At 34.6% G+C, this 17,284-nt stretch overlaps 1 protein-coding gene across 8 annotated transcripts in view; it reads right to left on the bottom strand.

The window, feature by feature from the left end:
- Positions 1-338: 338 nt before the first annotated feature.
- sdt (MAGUK p55 family member stardust) overlaps positions 339-17,284 on the bottom strand; it is a 373,248-nt gene continuing 356,302 nt past the window's right edge. For all 8 annotated transcript variants that reach the window (XM_073976794.1, XM_073976801.1, XM_073976799.1 and 5 more), the window contains 6 exons: positions 10,963-11,173; positions 9,666-10,893; positions 9,033-9,229; positions 8,212-8,343; positions 2,182-2,363; positions 339-1,699 (listed from right to left, as the gene is read on the bottom strand). In XM_073976794.1, coding sequence (XP_073832895.1) covers positions 1,505-1,699; positions 2,182-2,363; positions 8,212-8,343; positions 9,033-9,229; positions 9,666-10,893; positions 10,963-11,173 — 2,145 coding nt within the window. In that variant the 3' untranslated portion in view covers positions 339-1,504. The remainder of the gene's footprint in view (positions 1,700-2,181; positions 2,364-8,211; positions 8,344-9,032; positions 9,230-9,665; positions 10,894-10,962; positions 11,174-17,284) is intronic.

The raw sequence follows: 17,284 nt of genomic DNA on the forward strand, positions 1-17,284 counted from the left end.
GCTAAATTCTAATATGTTTTCATTTGTTGTTGTTGTTGCTGTGGTATTACATCTCGAACAATTTGTTGTATTTTTCATTGTTAATGTTATGTTTTAAAAAAACCATATTTTATTTTATTATTTTAACTACAAATGAAAAGAAAAACATTTTCAAAAATATATGTTTTTTATTTGCTTTAAATGACAAAAAAATATTGTTTTATTTTTTAAATAATTTTTTTTATTGTTATTTTTTTATAATATATAAAATTTATTTTAACAGAAAATTTTGTAACATTTGTAATTTTATTATTATTAATTAAAACCATTATTATTTTTTTGTTGTTAACAAAAAATACTTTTGTTTTTTTTTTGTGGGGCAGGGTTTCAAGGATATATTTTTTAACAAATGTGGAAGATTGTGGTTGGGGGTTTATTTTATTAATAATATAAATTTTTCGTTTCGAGGATTTCACTTCTGTTTTTAGTTTTTATTTTTTAGAATGCAATTTCTTGTTTTTGTTCCTAGGTATGAAAACATTACGAGGATTAGGTTTTGAGTGATTTATTTATTTTTTGTTATAAATTTATTTTTCTTTATAGACTTAACATGCATTTAATGATGTTGTTGTTGGTTTCTTGCAATAAAGTAAATGGGTTGTGGTTAATTTTTTTTTCTTCTCTTTCATTAGTTTATTAGAGTTTCCCTTCTTTATTGTTAAGTTTTGTGGACTTATTTTCTAAAGTTATGTTTTGTTAGTTTCTTGAATTTAACAACTATAAAGGCTGGAAGACCTTTGGGGCCATTAACATTGTACCATGCCAAGGAAGGTTTTAGGACTTTCCTCACCATGATGTCCCAATCATTAAGCCCCTGGTCTCCCCACCTCCTCAAGATTCTGTAGTTATGTTTAACGTTTCTATTTTTAAATCTTTAGTTTAGCTTAAAGATTTTTCTTTAATTTAGTTAAAGAAAAATATAAAAAAAGAATTTGCATAGAAACAATTGAAAAATTAAAAAATGGAATGTTTGGTTTTTTTAAAAATTAAAAATAAAATAAAAAAAATTTTAATTTCAAAAGCTTTTTAGGTTTTAACATAAAAAGTGGAAATTTAAGGAAGTTATTTGTCAAACAAATGTTTTTTTATAATTAGATTTAAGATTAAAATTAATTTGTGATAAAAAAATAAAAGAAATCAAAAATTAAAAATATTTTATACACGCTTTTTCTTTAAGTAGTTAATAATTATAAACAAAAAAAAATAAACTCATGCCATACACATTGTAATAATAATAATTGAAATATCTACATTTAACAAAGAATAATTAATAATATTTAAAAAAAAATATTGCATATAAATGTTTTTTTATATAAATTATATACTTTCTTTCTCCACCTAATTTTTTCAATATTTACACAATTTCTTAAAAAAAATTTCCATAATAATTTTCATATTCAATTTTCACATTTAGTTTTAATATATATTTTGTTTTAAATTTTGTATAACCTTAAAAAACCATAAATTATGACTCGTCTCGATTATTATGCACCCAACTGGCCGGTACCCATTGGGGTTCACGTTCCAATGAATTGATTTCGGCCAATAACTGATGATAAGCTCTTTCGGTATCATTATTAATAATTATCATGTCGAATAAGTGGCCCCAGCGGGCCTCCATGTCACGTGCCGTGGCAATAATATCTTTCAATTCTTCCTCCTGCAAAGAGATAAGAAAAATAAATTAATAAAAAATCCGAACAATTAAAAAAAATTCAGCCTATTTACATAAGAGAGATTTCTCTCTCGCTTTATTATAAATAAAAAAGAAAAAGCCAAAATAACAACGACAATTCAGAATTTTTAAATTAAAATATGAAATAACGTGTATCTAGTTTTTATTAGATCTGTTCGATAACTTCACAAGTAGAAAGTATTTGCAAGTACTTGCAACAACTTCTCATTCCTCTTTTATTGAACATCTTTGTTATCGAACAGCATTTTGTTAAAGTTTGTACAAACTTTTGGGTCATCGAACAGGCCTATTATTTCAATTTCGAAAATCAAATATATTTTCCGTTATTTTGACTCCTCCCTGTTCATTTATAATAGGGCGAGATGTGATTGTGAGAAATTTTCCACATTTATAATTGTGCTTTCCCTGCTTAGCCAATTTCCCAACCCAATAGCCTAGAAACTCACCTTAAACGGTTCACCATTACGCAATTTCTTTTGCCGCAATTTATCAAGACTAGGTGGCGCCACCAGCACAACATAAGGTTTCAAATCTGAAGCTCTTAAAAGCTTTAAACTTTGTGGATGTAAATTAAGAACACAGATTTTACCACTGGCCACAACTGTACGTATGGCTTCAAGGGAAGTGCCTGGAAAGAAATTTAGAAGAAAAATATGCGAAAATTAGAAAAAAAGTCAGGAAAACAAAATATACATAATATAAACTAAAAATTTTGAAAAAAAAAAGTAGAGGAAGAGAGCTTCTGGCCATTTATTATTGAGTGTATAACTTTGAAGCTCCTCTACTATGGAGTAAATGCAGCAGAAGGCTCAAAATTTTCAAAAGCTTTTACTCAACTCTTGGCTTTCTAAAACTTGTATTCTTTCAATAATGCTGCTCCAATAAATCTGAGCTTTGTAGATTTCCTGATCAATTCCCCACTTGGTGGTCTACTGACCTTTTAGAAATGTTTCTTTAAAATTCCACGTTTTCCCCGGTGAATTTGCAAGTAAATTTACAACCTCTGACTCAATTCAAAATTCTCCCAAATGTGCACTCTTTCGGCAATCAATAAATCTGTCACGATTTTTTAGACCGCTGATTCTCTAGAAAATAATCCATTTTTAAACGTTTGGTCCTACGGAAAACATTCTTTAAAAAGTCCACTTTTTTGGAAAATTAGTCCTCCAGAAAACATTCTTTAAAAAGTCCACTTTTTTGGAAGTTTGGTCCTCCAGAAAACATTCTTTAAAAAATCAATCAAAATCAAAATGTTCATATTAGCTTTGACTCAACTAAGTCAATTCTAAATCCACGCGTTTTCTCAATTCTAAGCTTTCCAAAGGAATTCCTGATAAATTCCGCACATGGAGATCCACTGATTTTTTAAAAATATCATTTAAAAAGCCATGTTTTCCCAGATGAGTTTGGAAGTAAATCCAACATTATCAATGGCTTGGACTAAACTCAAAACTTCCCAAAGTTTTGACTAAACCCAAACTTCCCAAAGCTTGAGCTCTTTCCGTAATGCAACTCCAATAAATCTACGCTTTATGGAATTCCCGATCAATTTCGCATTTGGTTGTCTACTGAGCCTCTAGAAAATGTAATTTAAAAAATCACTTTTTCTCAGAAGACTTTGGAAGTAAATTTAAAAATTTCAATGGCTCTGGCTAGACTCAAAGCTTTCCAAAGCTAGCACTCTTTCGCTAAGGGAACTCCAATATGAACCCTCTAGAAAATCTGCATTAAAAATTGACGATTTGTAGATGGCAGGCCCTTTCGAAAATCTGCTTTAAAAGTTCACGAATCCTAGATGGCAGGCCCGCTAGAAAAGCTACTTTTAAAATACGTTTTAAATACAACGATTTGTAGATGACAGGGCTTTAGAAAGAAAATCTGCTTTAAAAATCAATGATTCCTAGATGGCAGGTCTTCCGGGAAATCTACTTTCAAAATCTATGATTCCTTGATGGCAGCCGCTTTGGAAAATCTACTTCGAAAATCTATGATTACTAAAACAACTTCTAGAAAATGGTCTTTACAAATTCACGATTTGTAGATGGCAGCCCTCTAGAAAATCTGCTTTAAAAATTCACGATTTGCAGATGGCAGGCCCTCAAGAAAATCTGCTTTAAAATCCATGATTCCTCTGTAGCAGTTTGTGCAATATATACCTTACTTGTTATTCCTATTTATATCTTATTTGAACTTGTTATGTCTATTCGTTTGTTACCCAGTCTTATATACACTACTTTGAATATTATTATATACGTTTTGGCCTACTATGATTTATTTCAATGTATACATTCTAAAATACGTCAAATGAAAATAAATAAATATTCAGTTTTGGAATATTGGTTAAAAGGAACAGACGTGTTTAGATTATTACGGCCTACAATTTTCAGAAGTGGGAACGAATTTTTTTTTTCTTTCAAATAATTTTGTGTGCATATTCAATGGAGAATATTATTGGAAAGGATTATACCGTTCCACAATTACGTATGTGGTTACAACAGCTCGGTTTACCATCTTCAGGCACAAAAAGTATGCTTATACTAAGGCTGAACGAAGTTCCTGCTGTCGAAAGAGGCAATTGTCCCGAATTGGTAAGGAATGTGACGGATGAAGCGGAGAATGCTAGTGAAGATGAACGGAATGATTTTGCTGAGGATTGTGGAAAAGAAGAAGAGAATGAAATTCATAGTGAAAGGAAGTTAAGAAGAATTGAGGAAGTACATCAGAATGGGTCAATGGCTGAAGAGAGAAATGAAGCTTCAAGATTTAATATTATGAAGAAAGAACTGCAACTTTTGAAGAGAGAAAACGAACTTCTGAATCGTGAGAATGAGTTTATGAAAAAAGTGATGGAATATGAAAAAACATGCGCTAATTTTGAAGGTGCTGGACAAAAAGATATTAGCTTGAAACAGTTTGGAAGAACAAACCAAGATGGTGAGAAAATCGATTCGATGATTGGAATCATTAAGGATATTGTTCCTGATTATGATGGCGGTGTACAACCTGATGTATGGGTAAGCCAATTCCGGGGAATCCTCGAAGTTTATCATGTGAATGAGAAGACTGCAAAGGCTCTATTGTTGAGCAAACTAAAAGGAAAGGTCCAGAAGTGGTTACACAACAAACCGAATTTTGTTACCCAAGATGTAGATGTTTTGTTGAATGAAATTAAAGATGTTTTCTCCGTGAGGGTAAACAAACTTTCGTTGCGTCGCAACTTTGAAGCGAGAACATGGCAATATGAAGAATCATTTATAGATTATTATGATGACAAAATATTACTGGCTAACAATGTTGATATCGCAGATGATGAACTGATTGATTGTATCATAGACGGTATTCCCGACAAGCAGCTCAAAATACAGGCAAGCCTACAATGTTATAAGGACAAATCCCAACTGTTGCAAGCCTTTTCAAGAATAAATTTGGAGAAACCGGAATCGATGTATACGAGAGGAGTGTTCCAAAGAAATCAAGACAATAACATTAAATGTTTCAATTGTAATACACTGGGCCATATGGCAACAGATTGTGAGAAGCCGAATAATGCTTTTGGAGCATGTTATGGATGTGGAAGTTTTCAACAGCGTGTGGCAACCCGTCCTCATCAGAAAAGTGAAGCTCAACTAGTAGAAGAGAGATCAAATGATGAAAATAGGAACATGTTTGTACAATCAATTATGGCAATTGACATCGAAGAATGTGGCGTATGTGAACCTAAAATTGCTAAATGTCTTGAAGTTAGTGACAGGAAAAATTGTTTTGTGCATAGTTCCCGGAAAAGAAAGCAAAATGTAGACGCACAAAGTTTGAGTAACGGTGTACCAGCATTGGGTTCGAATACGTTTGAAGACAATTTAATAATTTGCCAGAATAGACAAAGAAAGCAAAAACATATATTTGATCAGCTACAGAAAAATGATTTAAGTGTAAACCTCGAATTAAGAAGAAAAGAAGCAAAGAAAAAACAGGAAGTCCTTCAATGCAATCATGAAAATTACTTCAATATAACACGAAAAGAACCAAGAACATATAAGATCGGAGATTATGTAACTGTAAAAAATTTCGAGAATTCTGGAGGTGTTTCGAAAAAACGCATACATGAATATAGAGGTCCATATAAAGTAACAAAAATATTAGATAATGATCGTTATTTGGTTCAAGATGCTGATGATTTTCAGTTGTTTCGAAAAGGTGGGTGGGCAGTCTCAAAAATTCGCCCTTGGTCTAATAGTCGTTGTGGAGTGATAGCCAATGAGAGATCAGGAGCTCTCTCGGTCAGAATGGCCGAATTGTAGCAGTTTGTGCAATATATACCTTACTTGTTATTCCTATTTATATCTTATTTGAACTTGTTATGTCTATTCGTTTGTTACCCAGTCTTATATACACTACTTTGAATATTATTATATACGTTTTGGCCTACTATGATTTATTTCAATGTATACATTCTAAAATACGTCAAATGAAAATAAATAAATATTCAGTTTTGGAATATTGGTTAAAAGGAACAGACGTGTTTAGATTATTACGGCCTACACCTCTATGGTAGGTTCTCTGGAAAATCTGCTTTAAAAATCCATGATTACTAGAGGGCAGACCCTCTAGAAAATGTGCTTTAAAAATCCAAGATTCGTAGATGTCTGGGCCCTGTAGAAAATCTGTTTCAAAAATCCACGATTTGTGGAGAGATGGCAGGCTCTCTAGGAAATCAGTTTTAAAATCCATGATTTGTAGATGGCTGAGCCCTGTAGAAAATCTGCTTTGAAAAACCACGATTTGTAGATGACAGGGCTGTAGAAGATCCGCTTAAAAATCGATGATTCCTAGATGGCAGGCCTTCTGGAAAATCTACTTTGAAAATCGATGATTCCAAGATGGCAGGCTCTCTAGAAAATCTGTTTAAAAAAATCCACGATTTGTAGATGGCAGATCCTCTAGAAAATTTGCTTTAAAAATTCAGGATTTGTAGAGGGCAGCCCTTTAGAAAATCTGCTTTAAAAATTTAGGAGTCGTAGATGGCAGGTCCTATAGCAAATCTGCTTTAAAAATCCGCGTTTTGTAGATGGCAGGAGCTCTAGAAAATTAGTTTTAACAATTCGGGATTTGTAGATGGCAGTCCTATAGAATCTGACATAAAAGTTCACGATTTGAAGAGCAAGCCCTCAAGAAATCTGCTATAAAATTTAATATTTGTCGATGGCAGGCCCTTAAGAAAATCTGCTTAAAAATCCACGATGTGTAGATGGTGGGACCTCTAGAAAATCTGGTTTAAATTCTACGATTTATAGATTGCAGGCCATTTGGAAATTCCCTTTAAAATTCCAAATTTTTCAGATGGCAGGTCCTCTAGAAAATCTGCTTTAAAATCCATGATTCCTTGATGGCAGGCCCTCCACGTTTTGTAGATGACAGGCCTCCTGAAAAATCTACTTTAAAAATCCACGATTTGTAGATGGCAAGCCTACTAGAAAATCTGCTTTAAAGTTCGCGATTGGTAGATGGAGGACCTTAAGAAAATTTCTTTTAACGATCCACGATTTCTAGATGGCAGGTCCTGAAAAAATCTGATTTATAAATGCACGAATTGTAGATGTCAGGTTCTCTAGAAAATCTAGTTTGAAAATACACGATTGGTAGATGGCAGGCCCTCTGAAAAAATCTGCTTTAAAATCCACAATTTGTAGATGGCAGGCCCTGTAGAAAAGCTGCTTTAAAAATCTACTTTTTGTGGATGGCAAGTCCTCTTGAAAGTTTGCCTCTATGATCCACGATTTGTAGATGGCAGTCCCCATAGAAAGACTGCTTCAGAAATCCACGGCGTATAGATAGCAGGCCCTCAAGAAAATCTACTTTAAAAATCCAGGATTTATAAAGGGCCAGCCTCTTTAGAAATTCTGCAGTAAAAACGCACGATTTATATATGGTAGGCCCTCTAGAAAAACTGCTTTAAAAATCCACTATGTATAGATGGCAGGCTTTCAAGAAAATCTACTTAAGAAAAACAGGATTTATATGGGGCCAGCCTCTTTGGAAATTCCGCCGTAAAATCCACGATTTACATATGGTAGGTCTTCTAGAAAATCTGCTTTAAAAAGTTTTTTTTTTGATTGCAGGACCTCCAGAAAAACGGCTAATCTTTTACTCTTTTCATAGTGCAACTCCACATTCGAGCCAAAGCTTTCTCTCTCTTTTCCTGATTTAATTACCATTAGTTAAGTTGAAGCTTTTACGCCTACAAAAAATCGAAGTTGAAAGGTTTCAGGAATCTTTTTTTAAAAAACCAAGATTGATCCTTCAAAATATTCTTTAGAATATCATACAATCGCAACAAAGCTTTTTTCTAATCCTGCACTCCATTGATAATGCAACTCCACATTCGAACCAAAGCTCTCTCTTTCCCTCTTTCCTTCATTTAATGTTCTGTTTTTAAAAAGCTTAAAACTAATATCCATAAAAGCCAATAAGATACTCACCATAGTAAGCTTTTTCATATTCACCATGCTCAACAAAACGCCGAGCCAAAATATCAGCTTCGAAGGCTTGACGTGAAATAAAATGATAATCGACGCCAGGAACTTCGTTATCGCGACGGGCACGGGAGGTATCTGAAATAAAAGAAGGGAAAATAAATTATTAAAGGAAACTTTACAAACAAAAAATTCAAAGCTTTCCTATATGGAACACCTTGGTGAATAGAAATTGATAAGCTTTCTTAGATTGGGGTTTAAAACAACAAATTCTAAAGTCGTGAAAATTGGATGAAATTACAGACTTCTCTAACGAATCATTTTCACGTTTTTTGTGTTTTGAACTTGGATTACCCAAGACGATTAATCAGTCGGATTTTTTTCTTGAAAAACCAAAAAAAAATTGCAGTTAAATGTTGGCAATGTAGAAAACAGAAAACTGAATTCTTTTGATCAAATGCTTCAGGGTTTGGATTAATATTCAATTCAAATCGACTGCCGTTTTAACTGTGAATCCCTGTATCAGGAAAATAAGGCAAAGCATTTTTAATTCCCTCCTAACATGTTCGAGGTGAGTTGTATTCCACATCCTCCTAAGGGTTTTTCTACTTTACGTCTATCTACACATTTAGCCAACTCTTCTAGCCTACAAAAATCTCGTTAAGAGAATTTATTAGGAACATTTGTGAAAAGGTACCTACTCTCGACTTTAACATGCTCCTCAAGTAAATAGAAAACTGGATATATATTTGTGGAGAGAAAAAATTGGAAATTATAGCAACCCTATATAAAATGATCTGTTTTGGTATAATTTTAGTTCAACTTACGTGGCACTGCTGCTGAAAAACGATCCGAATCCGCCATTAAACGTTGACGCAATTCATGTCGTCCAATATTCGGAGGGCCAATTAATACAATAGGACGTTTATGTGTGGCTCGGGGATAATACAAGGCAACCTCTTCATAAGTGAGTATTTCCTCGGGTTCGGTTTCATCGGGGGCGGTGGTGGCATATAAGGGATAACTGTAAAAGGAGAAAAATAAAAATAATTACTAAGAAGAGTTCCGAAAGTCTCTTGAGAAGACGATTATAGAATAAAAAGCATTCTAAGAGGTTTTTTTTTTATAGAATAGAAGGCATGTAGAGAGGACTTCTATAGAACGAACACCTCTAGAGGAGTTTTCTATAGAATAGAAGCCCTCCAAAGACCTCTTCTATAGAATAAAAGGCCCCTAAAGAGGTATCCCATAAAATAGAAGACCTCCAGAGGGATCTTCTATAGAATAAAAGAGATCCAGAGAGGTCTTCCATAGAACAAAAAGTCTCAAACGAAGTTTTCTATATTAAAGAGGGCCTCAAAAAGGGTCTTTTGTAGAATAGAAGGACTTAAGAAAGGTCTTCTATAGAATACTTTGTATTCTTTAATTTCTAAGCAGATTATTCCCCTTTTCTAACTTACCCTGCTTCCGAGCTGGCTTTCTTCTTCTTCTTGCGTCCCTTGCGGGCACACAACAGCGTTGAACCTTTGGCACCACCATCTTTACCCCGGTTACGACCCTGCAAACCTGCCTCTTCGGCAATGGCCAATTTCATGGTTTCTCTTTGATGTTGGAATGACTGACTAGGTATTAGACCGGCCAATGTTTGATCTTCCTCCCCCTCTCGATATGCTTGCCACCAGTTGGGATCCTCACGTGAAATTACATGCAAGACATCTCCCTTTTGAAAACTTATACCCAATTCTCGACATGGTATATACAAATCATCCTCGGGATCATAATCGAAATGAGCCCGAACATGGAGCACAGCATTTTCACGATGATGGCCGCCACCAGGTGGTGGGCTGCCAGCTGGCACTATCAAGAATGTCAAGGTGCCCTGCATTGTGCTGAGCATGGCACAAACATCGTTGACAGTTTTACCACGCAATTCTTGGCCATTCACTTCGAGTATTTCATCGCCTTCATGGAGCAGTCCTGACTTCTCCGCGGCTCCACCCCGTACAATGCGCCCTATGACTACCGCCTCACCTTCATTGCGTACCGTGGCACCTAGGGGTTCAGTCGATTTTTCAATTTGTATAATACGTATATTGTCATTTTGATCGTTGAGAATGCCAAAGCAGGCACTACTCAATGGTGGCGATTCGGGTCTGTGGGCTGGTTTCATGTGGGCATAACCGCTGCTGCTGTTCGTGTGGGCTGGAACATTGGGAGGTAAAGGCATTGCACTGCGTTGGGCCAATGGTGGTGGTGGCACTACTGGCGGGGGTACTGGTGGTAATGGTGCCGACAAACTGGGTGATACTGGCTGAGGGCTACCAATACCGCTCAACGATGGTGATGGTGTACCATCTGTGTGAGTGGCAACACGATCATGGGCCAAGAGTAGACCTTCCATTTCGTGGCTGGTCAACAAGTTACCCAATTCAATGGCTGCAGCTGAGTTGGATTTTGTCAGCAGCTCTACAATATCCTTTTGCAATTCCAGGGCATTTGTGGAGACAGGTGTGGTGGCTTTTGAACGGCGTCGCTGCAATACAGCAGCACGGGCGGCCAAAGCATGGGCCACACCGGGATTCGAGAGAATATTGTGAGCAGCCGACACTCGACCGGCGAGTGTGTTCATGCCATTTTTGGTTAACTGATTTTGGAGACGAGTTAGGGCGGCAATCAAATCGCCATAACCTATACAAAATAGAGGAAATGTTATTAGAAATAAGATCATGAAGAGTGAATGGAAATGTTTGCACTTACCGGTAACTTTTTCCGCATCCTCATCCTCCACATAGGCCTCATTTTCCACACCAATCACCGAACGTTCTGCTGCCACCGGCTGCTGTTGCTGGGCACTTGGCTTATTGTCCTGCAAAGCTTTAAGTTTTCGTGAGCCACGTAAACTGGCACGCAAAAATTCATTTTGCTGGGCAATGCGTTCTTCCTCTTCACGTCGGCGCCGCAATTGTTCCTAAAACAAAAACAAGAAAAGAATTCGAAAATAAATTATTTAATTTGCGGAATTTAAAACAATGCTCAAAATCATATGCAAATCCCCAACATTGGCCAAAAAATATAGCTAATTGCATAACTTATCGCCACAATTCAAGGCTTAGAAAGCCTTTGTCTTCTCTTTAAAAGGGCCAACTTGGAGATTTCCTTCCTTCCTTTTCTTTCTTTCATGGGATTCGCCTATTTGTCCATCTTGCTTTTAATCTTAATCCTTTAACAATTGTCTTTAATTTAATTAGTTGCAATGAAAGAGAATGGGGAAAAAACAATGTCTAAGAGAATTAAATAAAAAGTTATGCGGCAATTGTTTGATTTCCCATCCGCTTATTGCATTCACTGTGGCCACCATTATGACTAAAATTTCCTTAGGGTGTTGTTGGTGGCAGCTTTGGAATTGTCTATTCAAAAAGAATTGAATGGGTGGGCATAATGTTTAAAGCATATGCCTTTGTTGCAGTTATATAATATTTTTCGAGAACACAATCAACTGCTGGGGCTTAACCCTTTTAGCAGAACAAGGCCAAGGAAAAATACTATTTTTTAGTATAATTTTACGCAAGAAATTAAAATTTCAGTACGCTTACTACAACTCGGTAATATAGGCTAATTTATATATTCCTCGACGCCTAAAAGTATGACAATCAATTTATCTTTCCAGGACAACAGGCCATTTGTTCAGTTAATGAAAATGAAGTATAGATGGCGCATAAAAAAATTGAAAAACCTATCATAAAATACTCAATATTTTATGGAGCCATGGGCACTGGAGAAATGTTGTCTTTAAATATAGAATTAACTTACAAATTCTAATTTCAGTTTACTTACTAAAACTCGGTAATCTAGATTTAATATTATTTAAATATTTCCTTGTCACCTAAAAGTATGGCAATTAATTTATTTTTCCAAGGCAACAACCCATTTACGCAATATTGATTCATTAATAAAAACGAAGTTTAGATGGCGCTCAGAAAGAATTGCAGATATGGTAATAGTGTCTAAAACTAAATATAATTTTACGCAACAAATTAAAATTTCAGTACGCTTACTACAACTCCGTAATCCAGATTAAATATTATTTAAATATCCCTAGTCACCACAATGTATGGCAATCAATTTACCCACGGCAAAAGCTCATTTGATCAGTTTATAAAAATTAAGTATAGTTGGTGCTCAAAAAGAATTGAAAAGCTAATCAAAAAGCTGAATATTTTAAGGAGACCTGGGCGAAAAAGAAATGTTATCTAAACTCGGTAATCTCGACTAAATATTATTTAAATATTCTCTGGTCGCCTAAAGTAAGACAATCAACTTATCTTTCCATCTTTCTTTGCACAATAACGATTCATGAAAAACGAAGTATAGATGGCGCTCAGAAAGAATTGAAAAGATGATTATAATGTCTAAAACTATATGCCTTTATTGTAGATTCATCAATTTTAGTTTTTGAAAACATATTGGGCTTATAAAGCTTAATCTTTAAAGATTTACCCTACAAATTCTGGTTTCAGTGCGCTTATAAAAACTCGGTAATCGAGACGAAATATTATTTAAATATTCTCTAGTCGCCAAAAAGTATATCAATTAATTTCTCTTTCCAAAGCAACAACCCATTTGCTCAGTTAATAAAAGTGATGTATAGATGACGCTCAAAATGAATTGAAAAACTGATAATAAAATGTTCTATATTTTAAGGAGACCTGAACACAGGGGAAATGTTATCTTTGGTAAATTTTTTAAAGATACCTGAGTGCAGGAGAAATGTTATCTTTAAATATAATATTGCCCTTCCAATTCTAGGTTTAGTATGCTTTGTAATCTCGACTAAATATTATTTAAATATTCCCTAGCCACCTAAAGGTTTGGTAATCAAGTTATCTTTCCAAGGCAAAAACCCCTGTCCAATGGCAATTCGATATTAAAACGAGGTTTAGATGGCGCTTAGAAAGAATTGAAGGGATGATCTTAAAAGGAACAACCCATTTGCTCAGTTAATAAAAATGAAGTATAGATGGCGCTCAAAATTAATTGAAAACTGATAATAAAATGTTCAATATGTTATCTTTGGTAAATCTTTTAAACATACCTGAGCGCAGGAGAAATGTTATCTTTAAATATAATTTTAGCCTTCCAATTCTAGTTTTAGTATGCTAAGCAATCTCGACTAAATATTATTTAAATATTCCCTAGCCACCTAAACGTTTGGTTATCTTTCCAAGGCAAAATCCCATTTGTCCGATGGCATTTCAATAATAAAACGAGGTATAGATGGCGCTTAGAAAAAAAAATTTAAGAGATGATTATAATGCCTAAAACTATATGCCTTTGTTGCAGATACATACATTTTATTTTTTAGAGCGTTGATGAAGCTCGATCTTTCAAGGAGACTTGGGCGCAGGATAAATATTATCTTTAAATATAATTGTACCCCACAAATTCTAGTTTCAGTACGCTTAACTCGGGAATCTAGAGTAAATATTATTTAAACATTCTCTGGTCACCTAAAAGTGTGGAAAAAAACAATTTATCTATCCAAGGGAACAATCCATTTGCCCAATGGCAATTTATTACAAAAACGAAGCTAATCTCAAACCCTTTGCTGGGGTTTTTCCTAGTCACCTAAAAGTATGGCAATTAATTTATCTTTCCAAGGGAACAATCCATTTTCTCGATGGTAATTTATTAAAAAAGGCGAAGCTAATCTCAATCCCTTAGCTGCGGTTTTACAATGTGTATTTTTCTTCAGAACACAATGGATTCGTGGAGCTTAAGCTTTTCAGGAGGACGAGGTCGAGGAAAAATATTGCCTTTAAATAAATTTTACGCGCCAAATTCAAATTGCAGTAGACTTACTAAAACTCGGTAATCCAAAGTAAATATTTTTTACATATTCTCCAGTCCCCTAAGAGTATGTTAAAAATTTTATCTCTCCAAGACAACCACCCATCGGCTCAATACCAATTCATTAAGACAAAACGAAGTATAGATGGCGCCCAATTAATATTGAATAGCACATCACAATACCTAAAGCAGGGATGGGCTTCTTTGCAATGAAGTATAGTGACGGCGCCCACTGAGTTGTTTTTGCATTTGGTTCTCTCTCTTACGGTGTGCGTGAATAAAAACATCATGTGCTTGTTGGTTTTTTTCACCCATACATACAGATATACTAAAACATTGATGGTAAATCTTAGGCGACACTGGTCTAAAGCCATGTGGGTATACGAACAATTAGGTATGTATAAGGCCTCTGTTAACTTTTTTTAAGGACCGTAAGGTCTCTGTTAATCTCTTAAACAGTTTCTAGGGTCCCTGTTAAGGTTATGGCTACATGAAAAGCACTTACTAAGACCTCTGTTAAATTCTTTTAAAGTTCATTGTGACTCTGTTAAAGGTTTACAGAGTATACAAGGTCTCTGTTAACATTTTCAGTAACTCTTAGGGTCCTCTTCTAACATTTTGAATCCAAGAATAAAACATATTACGGTTTCTTATAACTATTTCGCACTGGTAAAGCCTGTTAACAACTGTTAATGAATTTTATAGTATGGTATGACTCTGTTAAGCATTTCAAGGTACACAGAGCCTCTTACAAAGTTTTAAAAATGTCGTAGACCGCTGTAAAGGCATCTGCAAAGGCTTCGAATACACGGAAATTTTGTATAAATGCGTTTTATGATTCAATGCCTCTGATATAGGCCGAGAGACTGCTGTTAAATAAATATGTTAAGTGTTACAAGGTATGTAAGGCCTCTGTTAACTTTTTTAAGGATCGTAAGGTCTCTGTTAATCTCTTAAACAGTTTCTAGGGTCCCTGTTAAGGTTATGGCTACATGAAAAGCACTTACTAAGACCTCTGTTAAATTCTTTTAAAGTTCATTGTGACTCTGTTAAAGGTTTACAGAGTATACAAGGTCTCTGTTAACGTTTTCAGTAACTCTTAGGGTCCTCTTCTAACATTTTGAATCCAAGAAAAAAACATATTACGGTTTCTTATAACTATTTCGCACTGGTAAAGCCTGTTAACAACTGTTAATGAATTTTATAGTATGGTATGACTCTGTTAAGCATTTCAAGGTACACAGAGCCTCTTACAAACTTTTAAAAATGTCGTAGACCGCTGTTAAGGCATTGCAAAGGCTTCGAATACACGGAAATCTTGTATAAATGCGTTTTATGATTCAATGCCTCTGATATAGGCCGAGAGACTGCTGTTAAATAAATATGTTAAGTGTTACAAGGTATGTAAGGCCTCTGTTAACTTTTTTAAGGATCGTAAGGTCTCTGTTAATCTCTTAAACAGTTTCTAGGGTCCCTGTTAAGGTTATGGCTACATGAAAAGCACTTACTAAACCTCTGTTAAATTCTTTTAAAGTTCATTGTGACTCTGTTAAAGGTTTACAGAGTATACAAGGTCTCTGTTAACGTTTTCAGTAACTCTTAGGGTCCTCTTCTAACATTTTGAATCCAAGAAAAAAAAACATATTACGGTTTCTTATAACTATTTCGCACTGTTAAAGCCCGGTAACAACTATTAATGAATTTTATAGTATGGTATGACTCTGTACACAGAGGCTCTTACCAACGTTTAAAAATGTCTTAGACCGCTGTTAAGGCATCTGCAAAGGCTTCGAATACACGGAAATCTTGTATAAATGCGTTTTATGATTCAATACCTCTGATATAGGCTGAGAGACTGCTGTTAAATAAATATGTTAAGTGTTACAAGGTATGTAAGGCCTCTGTTAACTTTTTTAAGGATCGTAAGGTTTCTGTTAATCTGTTAAGCAGTTTCTAGGGTCCCTTTTAATGCCTTTAGAATTATCTAACGTCCCTGAAATTGGCCGGGAGAGTTCTGTTAAAAACATCTATGGTATGTTATGATTCTGTTACATGTTGATAAGATATGTAAGGCATTCGTTAAAATTTTTCGGGCTTCGTAAGGCATTTGTTAGGATGTTCAGAAGTGTCTACGGCCTCTGTAAAGGCTTTCAATGGATGAAAAGTTTTATTAAGGCCATTGCTAAATTCTTTTGAAGTTTCTTTGGACTCTATTAAGGGCTTAGAAGGTTACAAGGTATCTGTTAAAGTTTTTGGTAGCACTTAAGGTATCTGTTATGATTTTCAAAAGTATTTAAGGTCCCTGTTATGGTTTTTTAAGAATTTAATTAAAGAAAAGTCGATATTACACTTTCTGTTGAAGGCTGGCGACCACTGTTAAATATTTTTAGAGAATGTTATGACTGTGTTAAGGTTTATAATGTTCATCGGACCTCTGTCAAGCTTCTAAACAGTTTCTAAGGTACCTGTGAAGGTGTTCAGAAGACATATAGACGAACGAACAAAAATAAATTAAAAAACAGGGGGTTAACCATGCATGGAGAACAAGTCTGAGGATTTTTTGATATAATTTTACCCACCAAATTCTGTACGTTTGCTAAAATCCGTTAATTCAATCGAAATAATACTAAATTATTCCTAGTCGCCTAAAAGTATGCCAATCAATTTACCTTTTCTCCATGAAGCAACCCATTTCCTCAACAGCAATTCATAAATAAGAACTGAAATATAGATGGCGCCCCTCAAATCGTGGATCTTATTGTCTAACTTAGCTGAGACCTTTTTTCTGGCCATAGAAAGTGGAAATCTGACCACAGATTTTTTTCTGTTGCTACAAACGGTTTGGATTACTGTAAAAGGGCTTAATCATGCATGAAGAAGACGGCTGAGGAATAATATTATTTTTATGATATAATTTTACCCATCAAATTTAATTTTAATTTTGTTTTTTTCAATAACAGAATCAGCTGATGGAGAAGACGGCAGAGGCATAATATTGTTTCTATGGCATAGTCAAATTATCAAAACCATCAAATTCAAATTTCTGTGTCCTTGCTAAAGCTCGGTAATTCAAATGAAATAATATTTAATTATTCCAAGTTGCCTAAAAGTATGCCAATCAATTTACCTTTTCTCCAGGAACCCATTTCCTCAACAGCAATTCATTTATAAGAACTGAAACATAGATGGCGCTCATCAAATCGTGGATCTTATTGACTAACTTAGCTGATAC

Source organism: Musca autumnalis, unplaced genomic scaffold (genome assembly GCF_047663935.1).
Source record: "Musca autumnalis isolate F117 unplaced genomic scaffold, ASM4766393v1 scaffold_3, whole genome shotgun sequence".
Taxonomy (NCBI): Eukaryota; Metazoa; Arthropoda; class Insecta; order Diptera; family Muscidae; genus Musca; species Musca autumnalis.